The 20,331-nt window shown below is 40.3% G+C and overlaps 1 protein-coding gene across 3 annotated transcripts in view; it reads right to left on the bottom strand.

The window, feature by feature from the left end:
* ARHGAP19 (Rho GTPase activating protein 19) overlaps positions 1–20,331 on the bottom strand; it is a 59,511-nt gene that overhangs the window by 20,474 nt on the left and 18,706 nt on the right. For 2 of the 3 annotated variants that reach the window (XM_035026245.1, XM_035026254.1), the window contains exons 2-6: positions 16,562–16,827; positions 14,058–14,138; positions 12,400–12,609; positions 9,755–9,981; positions 7,252–7,338 (exon numbers count right to left, since the gene is read on the bottom strand). In XM_035026245.1, the coding sequence (XP_034882136.1) occupies positions 7,252–7,338; positions 9,755–9,981; positions 12,400–12,609; positions 14,058–14,138; positions 16,562–16,827 (871 nt within the window). The remainder of the gene's footprint in view (positions 1–7,251; positions 7,339–9,754; positions 9,982–12,399; positions 12,610–14,057; positions 14,139–16,561; positions 16,828–20,331) is intronic. The other variant, XM_035026263.1, reaches the window with a different exon arrangement.

Raw genomic sequence — 20,331 nt, forward strand, 5'->3', positions numbered from 1 at the left:
TCAAAAGATCCTTAAAATGCCCTATTCCATAGCTTCCTATCTCTTGCCACCAAAATGATATCTCAACAAATCTGACAGGAAAACTGTTTTTGAAAAGACAATACTGTCCCTCAAATAAATATATCTTAAAAAAAAAAAAAAAAAACCTTACAAATTACAAGTGGTCCCTAAGTCACATTTTAAAATCACTGTACAGAAAATACCATTTAGAGGGGCGCCTGGGTGGCTCAGTCGGTTAAGCGACTGCCTTCGGCTCAGGTCATGGTCCTGGAGTCCCTGGATTGAGTCCCGCATCGGGCTCCCTGCTCGGCGGGGAGTCTGCTTCTCCCTCTGACCCTCCCCCCTCTCATGCTCTCTATCTCATTCTCTCTCGAATAAATAAATAAAATCTTTAAAAAAAAAAAAAAGAAAATACCATTTAGAATTACTATGGGGTAACAAGAGACAAGAAAGAATTTAGCTCATTGATGTACTGCCCAGAATTCTATGACACATACCCTGATACAATACTAGCAGTAGCATCAAATAATACAACCGCTACAGGAGAGAATTCGGCAACATCTAAGAAAATTACATTTTCATTTACCCTTTAACCCAGAAATCTCACTTTGGGAAAACTATCCTGATGATAACAACTCCAGAAATCAAAAACATACTTGGATGAGATTAATCAAAAGATTAAACACAACCTAAACGTCTATTAATAGAAGACTGGTTGAATGAATTTTTACACATCCATACAACACAGGACTATCTATCATTAAAAATGAAAGAAGAGGGCAACCTGTTGGGGCCTCTCTCACTCTTGAGAGCTTTCTCTTTCTTTTTTTTTCTTTTTTAAGATTTTATTTATTTATTTGACAAGAGAGAGACACAGCGAGAGAGGGAACACAAGCAGGGGGAGAGGGACAGGGAGAAGCAGGCTTCCCGCGGAGCAGGGAGCCCGATGCGGGGCTTGACCCCAGGACCCTGGGACCATGACCTGAGCCGAAGGCAGATGCTTAACGACTGAGCCACCCAGGCGCCCCAAGAGCTTTTTCTGTATCTTCACTTAATAAATGTCTATCGCTTTACTCACAAAACAAACTGAGATTTATCTAAGTATACCTTTTTGTGTAGTTTTGACTTTCGAACCACGTAAATATTCTACAGATTCAAAAAATACGATTAAATCCAAAAGGAAAAAAAGGCAAACCCTAAAACTGAACACAAACAGGAAAAAAAAAAATGAGTATATCTGTGTATATGATTGATAACATAAACACAGAAAAAGAATTATTCTACCTAACTTCTGAAAACTGTATCCTGACTATACATCCTTAGTGAGATATATTCAAGGGAAAAGGAACTGTAAGGAAATCTTAAATCTTAAACTTCCATTAGCAGGTTTACATAGGCTTATTTTTTAAACTAATTTTTTTAAAGATTTATTTTATTATTTATTTGAGAGAAAGCGTGCACAAGTCGGGGGGGGTAGGGGGGCAGAGGGAGAGGGAGAAGCAGACTCCCACTGAGTGGGGAGTCCAACACAGGGCTCCACCCCAGGACCCCAAGATCATGACCTGAGCCAAAGGCAGACGCTTAACTGACTGACCCACCTAACTATTAGCCCTAAAACTAATTTTTTATATACTGATATTTTATATATTGAAGGATAAAGCAAATAACATGTAAGTGCTATTAAAATCTGGAATTTGCAATGTGCAAAACAGATACAAATATAAAATAAAAGAAGTCAAGAAAAAGCTCTGGAATGTTAAATCTGAATTGGAAATATTAATATGAACCAATGATTTCTTTTTAAAAAGAATTTTAATCTAAACTTCTTGCCCTCAAAGAGCCTAAAAGCAATGATACCCCAGAAACAATGAGTACAACTAGTGTCACTCAAAGAAACCAGGGCTCCTTGAAGAAAATAATTGACTCCAGGCCCAGGGCAGAGCAAATGCAAAGTGAGCTGGGGACATTTTATGCCAGGAAGAAAACACTCAGACTAATGGAGTCCTGTCAAAAAAAGACACAGCAGGGAAAGCTTGCAAGGGCTCTCACTGGCCAAATTTGAGACAATTTGAAAATTAAAACTAACAACTGAAATTGACTAATACTTTGAATAACTATAAACCTTTGTCCATAAAGATGTTCATAAAAAGGGGTGCCTGGGTGGCTCAGTCGTTAAGCATCTGCCTTCGGCTCAGGTCATGATCTCAGGGTCCTGGGATCGAGCCCCGCATCCAGCTCCCTGCTCGGCGGGAAGCCTGCTTCTCCCTCTCCCACTCCCCCTGCATGTGTTTCTGCTCTCTCTATCTCTCTGTCAAATAAAATCTTTAAAAAAAAAAAAAAAAAGATATTTGGGCGCCTGGGTGGCTCAGTTGGTTAAGCGACTGCCTTCGGCTCAGGTCATGATCCTGGAGTCCCGGGATCGAGTCCCGCATCGGGCTCCCTGCTCGGCGGGGGGCCTGCTTCTCCCTCTGACCCTCTTCCCTCTTGTGCTGTCTCTCATTCTCTCTCTCAAATAAATAAATAAAATCTTTAAAAAAAACAACAACAACAACAACAAAAACAAAACAGGCATCTGGTGGCTCAGTCAGTGGAACATGCGACTTTTGATCTTGGGGTTGTGAGTTCAGGCCCCACATTGGGTGTAGAGATTACTTTTTAAAAAATTAAATTTAAAAAAAGGAAAAACAAAAACACCTCTGCCCCCAAAAGACACTATGAGCTTAAGAGATACCCAGAAAGGGAGCCAGAAGCGGATGGGTTTAAATGAAAATCTGGAGGTGTTAAGTATTTTACAGTTCAGAGGGAATCAACAAAAGGCCTTTCCACATAAAATGGGAATTGGCCTTAATTGTAGATGGTTATAAGTCCCTAAGAAAAGATGTTGTGACCCATGTTGGGGAGATAAAACCAGACTGGGTCAAAGACATCTGGGTGGCTCAGTCAGTTGGGCCTCTGACTCTTGGTTTCAGCTCAAGTCATGATCTCATGGATCGTGGGATCAAGCCCCAAGTCAGGCACCATGTCCAGTTCTGCACTCAGTGGGGAGTCTGCTTGAGTCTCTCTCCCTCTGCCCCTCTCCAAACTGGGGGGGAGGGGAGTTTGGGGGGGTGAGGAGCGGCACTCTCTCTCTCTCTCAAATAAATAAATCTTAAAAAAGAGAAACAGACTAGGTCAGAGGGACTGATAATAGCAGAGGTTAGAACTATAAATAGGAGGAATTTTTTTTTAATTTTATTTATTTTTGAGAGAGAGAGAATGACAGAAAGAGAGAGAATGAGAGGGGTGAGGGTCAGAAAGAGAAGCAGACTCCTTGCTAAGCAGGGAGCCCGATGCGGGACTCAATCCCGGGACTCCAGGATCATGACCTGAGCCGAAGGCAGTCACTTAACCAACTGAGCCACCCAGGCGCCCAATAGGAGGAATTTAAGGGAAAAAAAAAAAACCCAAAGAACACAGAATGAGTTCTGTGGATTAGGTTAAAAGTCCACCCAAAGAAGCCTGAGAACAAGAAGACACAACAAAGTACAAGAACAAGAAGTCTGGGGTAAAACAGGACCTCAGAATAGGGATAGAGCACACAGAACAATCAACCGTTTTCCACCCAAAGGAAAAGGTCAGGGAAGAACCCAGTCAAAGTGGTGAAGCAGGGGCCCGTAAGGACAACAGTTCTGATGGGAATATCAAAAAGGAGAGACCTAAGACCAAAATACATCTCAAAAGAAATGTTCTTTCTCTCCTTCAGAAATCAACAGAGGCTCATAGAGGGCTCACACTAGGCTGGAAACAAAGGTAAAGTAGCAAACAAGAATCAAAGCCCTAAAGAGGAGGAGCTGAAATAGGGATCTATAAAAGGAAAAAGAAGAGTAAAAAACAGAATGTTTGAAAGGGTCTAACAATTAGAACTGTACCAAGCTGAATTACATCTGGGAGACCATACTCTTGTTTTATCTCTTAAGATTTGTATGATTTCTATTCTCAAAATCCTTCACAGTGATATGTTATCTTACATGGTAAAAGAGAAGTATTGGTGTGATTAAGTTAAGAACCTTGCAATGGGGAGATTACCTAGGTTATCCAGATGGGTCCTTAAAAGCAGAGAAACATTCCCAGCTGTAGTTAGAAATAATAGAGAGATATAACATTGCTAGCCTTGAAGATAGAGGAAGGGGACCATGAGCCAAGGAATGTGTGCAACCTCTAGAAATTCTCTCCTAGAACATCCAAAAATGAATGCAGCCCTACCAACCTTAATTTTAGACCAGTGAGACTCATGTAGACGTATGACCTACAGAACTGTAAGATAACAGATTTGCGCTAAGTCACTTAAAATCCTTCAGTTAGGTACAACTTCATTGTACACTTGAATTATGTACACTGGACAATGGACAAGGGAGAAAGGACTGCACAGGAAAAGAGATCAGAAGGTGGAAGGTTAGAAACTGTGGGGTGTGGAGAAAGCTCTGAGATCTTTTAATTTGTGAGTAGTAGACTATGAAAAGTTAACCCTATAGCAATTTTATTTTTAATTTAGCGATGGTAACAAGAGAATTCAACGAAGGAGAGTTCTATTAGGAACTACCTCATTAGAAATTATCTCATTTTGATTCACAACTACTGTCAGGGAACTACCTTACTCTCCATCATCACGTGTTTTGGAACTAGTTGTTCCCCTCAATAGGAAGTATGTAAAGAACAAGTTTGAAAGATCTTTGTTCATCATTAAAAACCATTCATTCGGGGCGCCTGGGTGGCTCAGTCAGTTGAACATCCAACTCTTTTTTTTTTTTTTTTTTTTAAGATTTTATTTATTTATTTGAGAGAGAGAGAATGAGAGAGAGCAAGCACATGAGAGGGGGGAGGGTCAGAGGGAGAAGCAGACTCCCTGCCAAGCAGGGAGCCCGATGCAGGACTCAATCCAGGGACTCCAGGATCATGACCTGAGCCGAAGGCAGTCGCTTAACCAACTGAGCCACCCAGGCACCCGAACATCCAACTCTTGATTTCGGCTCAGGTCATGATCTCAAGGTCGTGAGATCAAGCCCTGCATCAGGCTCCACAGCCAGCGCACAGCATGCTTGGGATTCTCTCTCTCCCTCTCCCTCTGCCCCTCCCTGATAATGCACTTGGCTCGCTCTCTAAAAACAAAAAACAAAAAAACATTCTTTGTCCTATTGTCCTTTGTCTACTGTTCTAATCCACTTATCTAGATCTTGACCTCTAACTGATGATAACCTTTGACCTGAGCACCCAAGCCCTTGATACAGCCCTGACCCTTTGTCTACCAGCCTACTAAGATTCTGATCTTTCATTTCTAAACTCTGGACTCTGGATCATTCACCATCCTATAGTCGATAAATCCTAGGGTGGCCTCTATGTTCACACCCTACATTTACTACAAAGCTGTAGTCATCACAATAGTGTGGTACTGGTATAAAGACAAACATATAGACTAACTGAATAGAACAGAGAGTCCAGAAATAAACCCTCACATATATGGTCAAATGATTTTCGATAAGCATGTCAAGACTATTCAATGGAAAAAGGACAGGTTTTCAACAAATGATGCTGGGAAAACTAGATATCCATAGCAGAAGAATAAGGCTGGACACTTACCTAATACCATATAGAAAAATTAACTCAAAATAGATTCATAACCTAAATATAAGACCTAAAACTATAAAATTCTTTTTTAAAACCACAGGACAAAGGCTTCGCAGCACTGGATTTGGCAAAGATTTCTTGCATATGACACCAAAGGCACAGGAAACAAAAGGAAAAATATAAACAAATGGGAAACTTCACAAAAAATTTTCAATTTTGTGTAGCAAGACTCTACTAACTGAGTAAAAAGGCAACCCACAGAATGGGAGGAAATATTTGCACATCATATATCTATCCGGATATACATAAAGAACTCCTACAACTCAACAATAAAAGAACAACCCAATTTAAAAACAGGCAAAGGCCTTGAACAGACATTTCTCCAAAGAAGACATGAAAATAGGCAATAAGCACATGAAAAGATGCTCAACAACTCACTAATCATTAAGGAAATGCAAATCAAAACTACAATGAGATACCACCTCATAACTATTACCAAAAAAACCAAAATAACAAAATAAGTGTTGGTGAGGATGTGAAAAAATGGGAAACCTTGTACATCACTGGTGGGAATGTAAAATGATACAGCAGCTACAGAAAACAGTATGGCAGTTCTGTTAGAATTACCATGTAATCCAGTAATTCCACTTCTAGACACATACCCAAAAGAATTAAAAGCAGTGTCTCAAAAAAGATATTTGTACACCCACGTTCATAGCAGCATTATCCACAAGAGCTAAAACTAGGAGCAACCCAAGTGTCCACAACAGATAAATGATAAGCAAATGTGGTATATACAATGAAAGGGATATTACTGATCCTTAAAAAAAGAAGGATATTCTGACAAATGCTACAACATGGACGAACCTTGAAAACATGCTAAGTGAAATAAGCTAATCACAAAAAGCATGATTCCATTTATATAGAGAACTTCTCTCTCAATTCTCAGCCTTTCTAGATGGCAAGACACTAAAATTGAGAAATTCACTATCAGGAACGTGTGCGCTAAAGAAAAGACCAAGGATACGACTGTACAACTTTTTGTTTGAATCTTAGAAACATCAAAAGGTCAAAATTTTCAGTCACACAAAGGGCCCTTTCAAGAGAATAAAGAGATCCTCTCAATCAAACCAGAGGGCCTCTAGGAAGGTGAAAGTCTCTCAGTCTTCTCAGCAGGAGACCATGGTAGAGAAGGGTTTGTCTTCAAAAGATCTGTATATGTGGCTTTTGTCTAACAGAGTGAATCCCTCCAAAATCCACAGAACCACGAACTTGAGAAAATTATGTGGGCAGAAATATTGATAGTTTGGACTAAAAGGGACAAAGTACAAAATGAAAAGAGACTGTCAGACCCTCAAAACTCTACTGGCAGGAAGCAGGCAGGATAAACTCACTCAAATGCCAATACACACTGCCCTTCATGAAAAAGGAAAGACGACCCAGCGTGGAGCCAATTATCCTACTCAGCCTCCCGGTATCTTCCTATTCCTCCCCACCTTGGTCGATATCTCCGGGTTTTGCCACTGTCCAATCTGGTTTCAAGTCCCAGTCAGGGCCTTTTTTATTAGTCATCCTTATAGCCCTGCTGAGGATCCCACCATGCTTCAACCTCCTTGTCCTATTACCACCCAAATCCCATCCGTTACCTACCTTAAAAAGTTTCTGGGAGTGTTTAATCATAAAAGCCATCCCATTGTTTAACTTTGTGATATTCTCTTGAAGGTCATTTGCAGTGACCTATTCAGAGGAAAAGAAATCAAAAGAGGGGGATTAAGGGCTGGGAAGTAGAAGAGATACTCCATTTACTTACCAATAAGCTTATTCCTTCAAAGGTATAGTGGCTTCCTTCCCTAACAAAGGTGCCTCTAATATAATGTTTAATTCTGGAAAGTCTTTTTGGTTAGCAGGCTTCTAATGAATATGACATAACCTAGAAGAAACCACGTGTCCCTGAAGTCACCAAGAAATCCTTGCAAACCAATCTTTGTTTCCAAATTCTGCTTGAGAATTACACATGTAAGCAGAGTTGCTAAAGAAAATCTATTCTGGGATTCAAAAAATCTAGGCAGGAAGAACAGAATCTATACCAAACACCAAGGACACTGCCTCTTCAGAGAAACTGGAGTTTCTCCAAAGGCGAGAGAACTGTCACTACTAACTGATACCAAAGGTGACATCTATGTCTTAAAAACACAAATGGTAATTGATTTTCTTGTTTCTCCTGCCTCTTTTTTAAGTACTTGAGCACTAGACTATCCCAAAGCCTTCATCTCTGTTACTTAATCTGTTTGCTTTTACCAAGATCTCTTAATATATTTTTTTAAGATTTTATTTATTTGACAGAGAGAGAGACAATGAGAGAGGGAACACAAGCAGGGGGAGTGGGAGAGGGAGAAGCAGGCTTCCCGCGGAGCAGGGAGCCCAACGCGGGGCTCGACCCCAGGACCCTGGGACCATGACCTGAGCCGAAGGAAGACCCCCAATGACTGAGCCACCCAGGCGCCCCTTAATATTTCTTTTTATAGGCACAGATTACTCACTCTTTTCATAATTTCAGTTGGCTGGTTCTGGGAAATTCTTTCTTTAGGAGGCTTGATCTCCTTAATATGGACAAATGTTGTTGTATCCTTTTCTTCTTAGAGCCCGCCCCCACCCCCAACCTTTGTCTGGGCAGAGGTTCTTCCTGGCCCAGAACATCACATTTTTTTCACTAGTCCCTTGTTATGTAAAATGTTCTACATAACAGCTTTCTTTTTTTTTTTTTTTTTGGATAAAGTAAGCTCCATGAGCCCAATGTGAGGTTGGAACTCACAACCCCAAGATCAAGAGTCGCAAGCTCTACTGACTGAGCCAGCCACGCATTCCACAACTGCTCTCCTTAATCTTCCTTTTCTCATTTCTTATAAGCTGGAAAATCTTTTATAAGTCATCATATTCTATCTGTTTCTATTCTAACAACCTTATGAGATAAGTGATAAAGAACTAATTTATGCCCAGTCTACAGAGGAAGAGCCTAAGCATAAAAAGGGCAAAGGACACAGATAACATAGCTGGTTTGCAGCTTCCAACCCAAATATTCTGGCTCCCAATTCCATCATACAATAAAACCTATATTATGAATGGGCAGGAACAGGGGCACCTGGGTGGCTCAGTCAATCAGGCGTCTGCCTTCGGCTCAGGTCATGATCCCGGAGTCTCAGGATCAAGCCCCGCATTAGGCTCCCTCCTCAGCTGGAAGTCTGCTTGTCCCTCTGCCCCTCACCCTGCTCGTGCTCTCTCCCCGCCCCCATCTCTCTCGCAAATAAATAAATAAAATCTTTAAAATATATATATATATGAATGGGCAGGAACATAAAGCTATGTGCCTCCAGGTCAAAAATGAGTTCAAAAGACTTTTGATAATTTATTTCTCATGTAAGTCACTGAGAAAGCCATGATTTCATGGGGCACCTGGGTGGCTCAGCCGTTAAGCGTCTGCCTTCGGCTCAGGTCATGATTCCAGGGTCCTGGGATCGAGCCCCGCATCCGGCTCCCTGCTCGGCGGGAAGCCTGCTTCTCCCTCTCCCACTCCCTCTGCTTGTGTTCCTGCTCTCGCTAACTCTCTCTCTGTCAAATAAATAAATAAAATCTTAAAAAAAAAAAAAAAGCCATGATTTCAGTAATAAAAAACACATTCAGCTTTTTCCATTGAGAGCTTATCTACAGGAAATAAAAAAGTCAGGATAAGGCAGGATTGTTCTGTATCATCTTACCTAAAAGCTTAGTGACATTATCCTGTAAAATTGTATGGGTCTAGTCTAAATTTATACCACACAATCTTCAGAAATCAATCTGATTTCTCAAAAGGTTTTCCTGTTAAGAAGGAATATACAGTGACCAGGCAATAGTTTAGGTAGTAGCTGTAATTTTCCACTAAGAGCTTCCATTAATAAATTGTCTTTCAGGTTTATCAGGGATTGATTTATACATGAGGTTACAAGAACTGGCCCCTTCAGGTTTGATGACTCCCTAATGAACTAATAAAGTATGTTCCTAACCTTGTAAAGTTGAAGAGTAGACCTTGGACCCTTGATAACCTCACCAAGGTACAGCCAGAGGATGAGGCCCAGCCCAAGAAAACCAAGCAGTCTTTGCTCTTCCCCTCAACACTCACATTTTTCGGCCACAGGACATGGGGTGCAAACATAAGGGCAAGGTTATAGGCAGACATCTTATTCTTGTCTTGTTTCTTTGCTGTCTGGTACAGGAGATCAAGCAATAACTTCAGCAAGTTACGATTGGGTGGAGGGAGAATGAGGAAGAGCAACTGGAGAGCCTCAATCTGCCGCTCCTTATCTGGAACGTTGGTCTTGTTTCCTTTATCATCAAACTGCATCAAATCTTAAGGACAAAAGAAATGATTGCAAAGGAGGGAGAAAATACAACAAGAAAAATCACCATGCCTACTATTATCCTCCCCTTAACTCCAATCAAAAAAAGAAGAAAAAAAGAATCAGGCATAAACAGAGATTATAGCAAAATATAACAAAATAGTGTCAGTACAATTCAATAATAAAAAGACCAAAAAAAATTTTTAAATAGGCAAAAGATCTGAATAAACATTCCTCCAAAGAAGATATACAAATGGCCAATAAACATTTGTATACTCTGTATCATTAGCTATCAGGGAAAAGTAAATTAAAACCACAATGAGATACTACTTTATACCTACTAGTATGGCATAACCAAAAAACTGAAAATAACAAGTGTTGACGAGAATGCTGAGAAAGTTAAACCCTCCTACACTGCTGGTAGGAATGTAAAATGGTGCACTTTGGAAAAGTTTGGCAGTTCCTCAGAAAGCTAAACACAGTGTTACCATATGACAAAGCAATTCCATTCCTAGGTACATATTCTTAGGGATATAGAAAAATGAAAACAGCTCCACACAGATCTTTGACAATGCCACCCCCTTCACTTTTCCTCACCCAGATATTTTACTGCTAAAAGAAACAGGATAGTGAATTATGCACTGAGAACAGGATGATCCACGCAGCTCCTCCATGGAATCAGAATCACTGTTTCTCCCCTAAGAAGCTACACAGGTTATCAATAAAAACAGTCCCCTGGATAATCAGCACTTCAAAGGACACAAATAACCACTTGGATGTAATTCATATAGTCCTGAAAATTATAATGTGTTGTTTAAACTATTTAACTTCAATAATAATTCCAAGTTTAGGAAAGGCAGGTAATATTTCTAGAAACTATTCCCTGTTAACATGAAACTGAAAACAAAAATCCCTTCCAGTTATCAGCAAAGCATACCAAATGCTGCAACTGTGCCACACCTCAATTTGATCACAAGGAACAGTGAGTCACAGGGTGGGGGAGTGGAGGATTTCAAATATTGCACTAAATTAATTCAACGGAAAAGTAAACAGAATAAGCATTCGTGTTAACACTTATAAAAAAAAAAAGTATCGATATTTTCCATATCTTTTTCAAGATCCAACTTTATTTCTCTCCAAAATAATTATAAAGTCATATAACGTTCTAATAATATTTATTCATTTGTATAATCCAGATTGTCAGAGAGTGCTTAAAAAAAAATCTAATCTTATGAGATCTTAGAAATTCAAGCTAGTTTTTTAAATAGTAAAAATGACTCAACAGAAAAAAAATCTTGGGGCGCCTGGGTGGCTCAGTTGGTTAAGCGACTGCCTTCGGCTCAGGTCATGATCCTGGAGTCCCGGGATCGAGTCCCGCATCAGGCTCCCTGCTCAGTGGGGAGTCTGCTTCTCCCTCTGACCCTCCCCCCTCTCATGTGCTCTCTCTCTCTCTCTCTCTCATTCTGTCTCAAATAAATAAATAAAATCTTAAAAAAAAAAAAAAAAAGAAAAAATCTCTTATATTTTCCTTAAAATTAAAAAAAAGAGGAAAATGCCCAAGGGCAGAAAACCAAGTAACTGCAGTATGGATGGTGATGCCGTGTGCACTTAGGGCCTATAGCAGCCTAAGAGCTGTGCAATTTAAAAATGAATTCCCTACCGCACAGACATAAAAGAGAATGAGGAAAATATGAGTTGAAAATGGAACATCCTCCAAGATTCACTGAGTGAAAAAAGCAAACCACAGAACAATGTATATAATATCCTACCAATACATAAAAAAAGAGAAAAAGAATATATGTAAGTATTTGTTTGTAAATGTATAAAATACCTCTGGAAGGATACATTAGAAATCAATAGCCTTGGTTGCCTCCAGGAAGAAAAACTGGGTATTGGGAAAGAGAGGTGGGAGACAGGCTTTTCACTGTATTCTCTTTTGAATCTTTTGAATTTTGAACCATGTGAATGTATTGCTTATTTAGAAAGCAAATAAAATTATTTTCAAAAAACAAGTTTCCAAGATTAGAGATGATCTCAACTGAGGCATAGTAATACTTAGCTAAAGCCCCAAATCAAGGCAAATACAGCAAACCTGTAACCATCTCAGGTATGTCAATCAACCCAGTGAAAAGCATTCATTTATTAAGCAACTAAAATATTCAAAGCACAATGCTAGGATCCATCAGGGATTCAAGAATAAATAAAACCCAGAATTTATCATCAAAGAAGCTGACTTAGCAAGAAAAACACCTGATTAAATCAAACTTAATTAGCCAATACTACCCAGAGAGCCCAAAATATCATGAAATCTTAACCAATTTTGGCAAAAGTACTGCTGTGGGTTACAACCAACAGAAAATGCCAAACAACTTTACTCAATCGAAAGAAATGTATTTATGTACATCTCCTTCTCACCTCCTATACTCACCAGCAATTTTGAGGTGTGCATGGAAATGTTTATGAGTCAGCAGGGGCTCAGGTAACTCTCCCAGAAACATCTTCAGCAAGGTAGCAACGTCATTTGAATGAAACTCCCCCGATTCCAAGTCAATATCAGTTCCATTATTGAGAGCATCTCTTAAAATCTGCTGCCGGACACTATTCCCTGGTACTCTAAACAAACCCTCTACTCTCAAGTCTGTTTAGCATGGAAGAAACAGAGGACATGCAAAAAGAAGTTACAATTAAAATAAGTCATCTAAAAGACTACACTTGAAAGACCTTATATAAAGACCTTGAAGGAGGTTTTCTCCCCTTTTCCCAGAAAAGTTTCGAACCTACTGGCCCCTGAGGAGACTTATCTGAACATCCCTGAGCACCTGGAGACAGTCTCCCCAGGACCAGGCACATCTGGAGACTGAATTTAACCTAAACAATGACTGGAATGAGCTTGAAAAATAAGTTGGAAGAAAGCCAAATCTCCCAGAAGGCCCCCTTCCCTTTGGTCATCTCAGACTTTGTCTGGAGGGGCTGAATTCATCTGTGGAAGTTTGTTGCTCCTATAAATGGTTTCCCAGTCCAAAATAAAACTAGAGTCTCTGCACTGCCCCAGAAATTAGAACTCTAACCTGTCATATCACCTTTCAGTCTGAGATTCCCAGAAGCTTAGGATCATCCCAACTGAACTGTTTTTCCTTTCCAACTAGCTTCTAAGTTAATCTAAGAGGATAAAGAAAGATGAGAATTATAGTTTTGGTTCGATCTGGAAGAACCATGAGAGTTCATGTTTTCAGCTTAGGCACATAGTTATTTTTGTATAGCCCCCTAATTCAGGGGTTCAAGTTCAAATGCCTAGAGGGCCAGGCAGATAATAATAAATGAACGAATGGGAATCAAAACAAACTAGAGAGCACATACCTGTGCTCCAGTTGATTGTGTCCAAGTGGGGGCCCCAGGATACTAGATCTTCCTATCATCCAAAGAATTCGAAAACCTGGACTTTCCCCATTCTCCACTGATAACTGATTTTATTTTTAATTTCATCCTTTGCCAACCAAACAAAATATGAACACAGAGGACTCAAGTCCTTATGCCATCAGTTTGCAACCTCTGCTCTAGCTCCTACCACAGTGCCCCACATAAAATGTCATAAATAAGCATTCACATTGAATTTATCAAAGCATCACACACCCCACACATTTCACATACACTCAACTGTACCAAGCACTTAGAGCAAGACATAACCAGTATGACTACGACAAAATAAACAGGAATTAAGCAAAGAGTATATTTTAATTATAGAATTACAGAGATGAAAATTATCTTTGGTGATAAATCATGTTCCCTTGAGTAAAGATTATGATTCTTTAGAGACAATGTATTTTTCCAGAAAAAAAAAGCCTGAGTCACGGGGAAGATGTGATTTCATAGATACTATCTAATTTATCTACATCTTTGAGAGTATAAAACAAACCAATATATGAGATGAAATTTAAAAGGAAATATATTTAGAAACATACCACCTAAAATTATCATTGGTTAGTGTCTTTTGTTCATTGACACCTACTAACTCAAGGAAGTTAGCTTTCAACAGAAAACTGACAACTCTTCATTAACAAAGAACAACAAAATCTTGAGAAGTCTTACTTTTGTGTAGATACTCAATCAGTTGGTATATCTGGGCAATGCCTTCCTCCGTCAATGGGGATCCAAATACCACTCCTTTTTCTAAAAAACATATGACAAGACAGAGCTATATTTTCTATAAATAGTACAAAATCATTGTTCTTAAAGCCACTCAAGCATCCCATGTTAACAGTTCAGCAAATGCTTTCACAGTGAGTTCAGTAAACAAAACCTTAAAGCTGGAAGTACACCCAAAAATGCAACAACTCTCAATCAACTCTCTGAAAGTTTAATATTAGGCTATGGGTTCCTTGAAGGCAAAGACCATCTTCTTATTTAAGTAACAATACCTAGGGGCACCTGGGTGGCTCAGTCGTTAAACGTCTGCCTTTGGCTCAGGTCATGATCCCGGGGTCCTAGGATCGAGCCCCGCATCAGGCTCCCTGCTCAGCGGGCAGCCTCCTTCTCCCTCTCGCCCTCCCCTCCCCCTGCTTGTGTTCCCTCTCTTGCTGTCTCTCTCTCCGTCAAATAAATAAATAAAATTTAAAAAAAAAAAAAAAGTAACAATACCTAGCGTGTTGATATTTAACTTAAAAGAAAAACAGTGAGGCACCTGGGTGGCTCAGTCGGTTGAGCATCCGACTCTTGGTTTCAGCTCAGAGCATGATCTCAGGGTCCTGAGATCAAGCCCTGCATTGGGCTCCAAGTTCGCACAGAGTCTGCATGAGTTTCTCTCTTTCCCTCTCCCTCTGCCCCTTCCCCCACTTGAGCCCACACACTCTAAGATAAATAAATAAAACCTTTAAAATAGGGCGCCTGGTGCCCTGAGACTGGCCGACCACGGCCCAAAGGTCTGGAGGGAGAGCGACCTGCAAGACTCACACGAGGGGAGCTGACAGAGACACCTACAGATGAAGCGCTGTGCCCCCTGGTGCCGACAAGAAAGCTGAGGCCGGGGTTGGGTCAGCAACTGAGTTCCAGTTTAGAGGCGGATTTGGTCGTGGACGTGGTCAGCCACCTCAGTAAAGTTGGAGATGTTTTGTGTTGAATAAATTTGTAGCCAGAAAAAAAAAAAAAAAAATAGGGCGCCTGGGTGGCTCAGTTGGTTAAGTGACTGCCTTCGGCTCAGGTCATGATCCTGGAGTCCCTGGATCGAGTCCCGCATCGGGCTTCCTGCTCGGCAAGGAGTCTGCTTCTCCCTCTGACCCTCCCCTCTCTCATGTGCTCTCTCTCATTCTCTCTCTCTCATAAATAAATAAAATCTTTAAAAAAAAAAACAAAAACCTTTAAAATAGATAAAGAAATAAACAGAATTTAGAACCACGATTGTCAAGGTATGACAGATTATCCACTAGTGTTGGTATAGGGCCTGATCTGTTATAATGTTTAAACTTTTTTCTACCATAAATGATTTCCTTATACTTAATAAAATCAAATAGTACCTCTTTAATATCTTATCAAAAGCAGTGCCACAATTTATTTTCTAGGAAGGCTTTTATTTTGGGTGACTCATAGGTATTTGCCTTATCAAAGCAGTCCATAGAAAGAAAACATTTGAGAACTGCAATAAAAAATGTTCAAACTTTCAGGCGCCTGGGTGGCTCAGTTGGTTAAGTAACTGCCTTCGGCTCAGGTCGTGATCCTGGAGTCACGGGATCGAGTCCCACATCGGGCTCCCTGCTCAGCACGGAGTCTGCTTCTCCCTCTGACCCTCCTCCCTCTCATGTTCTCTGTCTCTCATTCTCTCTCTCGCAAATAAATAAAATCTTAAAAAAAAAAAAAAAAATGTTCAAACTTTCTTTACTGTACTCTCCAGCAATGTCATAGGGCATGAAAATCAAGGTGCCCCTGGTAACTACCTAAACTAAATCATGTCATCTCTCTCAGGGACTGATATACTTGCTTTAGTTTAGCTACTTTTTAAAATTTTTATTGCTGGGGCACCTGGGTGGCTCAGTTGTTAAGCATCTGCCTTCGGCTCAGGTCACGGGGTCCTGGGCTTGAGTCCCACATCGGGCTCCCTATGGCGGGAAGCCTGCTTCTCCTTCTCCCACTCCCCCTGCTTGTGTTCCCTCTCTCACTGTGTCTCTCTCTGTCAAATAAATGAAATCTTAAAAAATAAAATAAAATTTGTATTGCTAACTTAAGATTTTACTACTTAAGGGGCGCCTGGGTGGCTCAGATGGTTGAGCATCTGCCTTTGGCTCGGGTCATGATCCCAGGGTCCTGGGATCGAGCCCCACATCGGGCTCCTGGCTCAGCGGGGAGCCTGCTTCTCCCTCTCCCTCTGCCTCTCTCCCTGCTCATGCTTTCTCTCTCTCTCTCTCTGTATCTCTGTGTCTCAAATGAATGAATGAAATCTTTAAAAAAAAAAAAAAAAGATTTTACTACTTAAGAAAATGAGAAAAATGACCAAAAAAAAAAAATACTTTACATAATAGCAACTCAGTGAATGTACAGATGTTAGGAGGTGAAGCCCAGGGAGGAGCTGAGACCTGCCCACCCTTCACAGACACATCCCCTACCCTTTCGCTTGAGTGACATTAGAGACCGGAAGAATCCCGACGCCGGGCCAGCCCCACCAGGCAATTTAAGGTCCACTTCCCCCATCAGCTGAGCCAACTCAGTTCCAGGTAAGTCAATGAGCCTTGTGATATTGCTGACCACCAACTCGGTGAACACCTCAGGTTTCTCATGTCGGAGTTTTTCCACAAAAAAGTCAGGATTGAAGATAATGGGCTGCCCTCGAAGGGAAGAGTCATTGCAGATAACAAAATTACAGATGGCATCACTGAAAAAAATAAAACAGAAGACACTTTAGGGGGATCATTTTTACATTTTTCTCACGCTAAGCCATACAATTATTTACTCTTTCTGTGGGTTAATCTACATATTGGTCTTTTGAAAAACCTAATCCTTAATCTGCTCACTGTACAAAAGAAGACAATTTGAGCTTGTTGCTATTTAGGTTATACGCACCTAGATACTTAGGAATTTCATTTAATAAAAAGATACCAAATAACCTCTAAATATGACCTGACTCCCTGCTCAGCGGGAAGCCCGCTTCTCCCTCTCCCTCTGCCCCTCCCCGCCACTCGTGCTCATTCGCGCTCTAATAAATAAAATCTTTAAAAATAAATAAATAAACAAATAAATAAGACCCGAATTTGCCCCTTAATTTCAGGCATATGCCATAAGAAGATACAGATCCTTACAGCCTCGCAAGCCCAACAGTATATTAAATTTGGTAGTCACATAGAACACATTTCCTTATTAAAATAGCCAAACCCTGGGCGCCTGGGTGGCTCAGTTGGTTAAGCGACTGCCTTCGGCTCAGGTCATGATCCTGGAGTCCCGGGATCGAGTCCCGCATCGGGCTCCCTGCTCGGCGGGGAGTCTGCTTCTCCCTCTGACCCTCTCACCTCTCATGTTCACTCTCTCTCTCATTCTCTCTCAAATAAATAAATAAAATCTTAAAAAAAATAAAAAAAATAAAAATAAAATAAAATAGCCAAACCCTGAATTTTTACTGTTAAATACTTATAAGACGCCAGGCCTGCCGCTGCTCTTCCTCACAGAGCAATGGGTAATAGCGAATTAAGGCCTTCTTGGCACTACAGCCTGTACTGGTCAGTATTTCCATGCAGTGTCCCAACTGCTCACAGTACAACATCTAGGCCAGTCTCAAATGCCACAGAAACCACACGACAGTAAGCATGAGCCTATTTAAGAGCTAAAACTACAGGGGCGCCTGGGTGGCTCAGTCGTTAAGCATCTGCCTTCGGCTCAGGTCATGATTCCAGGGTCCTGGGATCGAGTCCCACATCGGGCTCCCTGCTCGGCGGAAAGCCTGCTTCTCCCTCTCCCACTCCCCCTGCTTGTGTTCTCTCTCTCGCTGTGTCTCTCTCTGTCAAATAAATAAAATCTTAAAAAAAAAAAAAAGAGCTAAAACTACATCTAAATAGTGTAATAGACATTTTGGAGACATTTACTCTACCCATAGGGTTCTTTAGTGCCTGGGTCCCTACACAGGTGTTTTCTTTCTTTTCTTCTTCTTTTTTTTTTTTTAAGATTTTATTTATTTGGGGCGCCTGGGTGGCTCAGTCATTGGGCCTCTGCCTTCGGCTCAGGTCGCGATCCCAGGGTCCTGGGATCGAGCCCCGCATCAGGCTCCCTGCTCCACGGAGAGCCTGCTTCTCCCTCTCCCACTCCCCCTGCTTGTGTTCCTGGTCTCGCTGTGTCTCTGTCAAATAAATAAATAAAATCTTTAAAAAAAAAAAAAAAGAATTTATTTATTTATTCAAAAGAGAAAGAGAGGGAGAAAGAGAAGCAGACCCCCCAACCCCCAGAGCAGGGAGCCTACACAGGCGTTTTCTAATAATCAGCCCGCTTTAATTGAAACAGCTGCCCTTGGATTCTGTTCCTCATAATCGAACCGCCTTCACCAGAATGAAAGGCATTTACAAGTATATAAAATAGATATTAATTCCACCTTACCCAGGTCCAGAAATAGGTTCTATTTTAACATCCTTCAACTCTGGATGACTCTACCCATCATCCAAGTCCAACCTTTGTTCAGACAGGTTCTTCTCTCTAGGGCACTTGGAAAAATTCTCTATCTTGCCCCTAATTTCACTTTTCTGTCACTGAATAATATTAAGCAGATATGTTCTGTTGGCCCCTGATCTTAACTGGTTTCCCACTCCTACATTACCTGGGCTATATTCCTGGCAAAGCTCCTTTGACTCTCAAGAAATATTTTCTTCCCTATTCACTGTTTTCCAATGCCTAACTACTATACTCCTTTGTACTTTTAACATGTTACATATAAGAACTATATTATTCCATCTCTGATAGCAGACACAACACTACTTGTTTGTATCCATTATCAATCATCTCTAATGGCTTGTTCTAATCCTTATTATATAAACAGTCATCTGTTATATAACCAATGAGTAGACAGAACACAAAACAGAAAGAACAAGTCATCACATCTGTCAGGCGAAGCTGAAATTCACCTGACACATATAAACATTCCCATGATTAAAAAAAAAAAAAAAACAGTTACAACTTAAAAGTCTTCCACAACATCCTAGGTACCAAAAAACTGTTCCAGGAAAAATGACACTCTAAATATTAAATATTAGTAATCTATAATCTACTTTGTCAACACTAATGGATAATTTCTAATAATGGTATAATGAAAACATGGCATGGGAAAACTTCAAAGTTCATCACTTCTTCCTTGAAAAATGACTACATAATTTTACTCAGTTCTCCACATCTTCAATTGCTGGCTTACAAAATTCCTTCTTTTCTCTGAAATGATAATAAAAGAATTCACATAAAAATTTTAAATTATGGGGTGCCTGGGTGGCTCAGTTGGTTAAGCGACTGCCTTGGGCTCAGGTCATGATCCTGGAGTCCCGGGATCGAGTCCCGCATCGGGCTCCCTGCTCGGCAGGGAGTCTGCTTCTCCCTCTCCCACTCCCCGTTTGTGTTCCCTCTCTCGCTGTGTCTTTCTCTGTCAAATAAATAAATAAATTCTTTAAAAAAAAAAAAATTTTTAATTATGAACATGTATTCTCAAGCCAAAAAGTCATTAAAGAAAGAGATCTAAAACTGCTTATCGACTTGACCTTTTTATACCAAGGAAAGGTTATTTTCCCTGTAAAGGTACAAATGATTATAAGGCAATTAAAATCAAAAGCAAGTGTATCCTAAACCATTGACAAACCTCTTTTTTGTGTGTGTCAGCTTATTTCAGTTAAGAAACATGAGTCAATATAAAACTACTGTTTATAATCACCGCCAATGAGAAATCACTACTCTGAGCCAGAAAAATCATGAAATGTGCTAGCACTTCAGAGTCTTATAATTTACTGAGTCTGAACTATCATTTTATGGACTTCACATCCCTTTTAATTCTGAAAAACAGATTTCAGATCAAATTAGTTCTAACATATAAATATGCATAAATAGCATCCATTACATTCCTGAAGTAGAAACACAACAGACATATAACCTTCAGACCTTTATTTTATTAATATCCAGAGCAATATTCGGTTAAGATTCTAAAACTTCCATCACAGATGACCCTCCAGCACTAAACTGGATCAAATACAAAAGTGAGAAAGGAGCTAGAAGCACAAAGCCCTAGCTACATAGTTTCTCAATAGAGTCCTTCCTACCTGGCCATCACCCCCAAGTCTGGCCCCTCCTAAATAGGTAGAACAGGTAGAAAAATAAGTAAGTTCAAGGCTCTCTCTACCTATTCACAAAGAATACCAGAAAA

This window comes from Mirounga leonina, unplaced genomic scaffold (assembly GCF_011800145.1).
Source record: "Mirounga leonina isolate KUSES-001 unplaced genomic scaffold, KU_Mleo_1.0 Mir_114, whole genome shotgun sequence".
NCBI lineage: Eukaryota > Metazoa > Chordata > Mammalia > Carnivora > Phocidae > Mirounga > Mirounga leonina.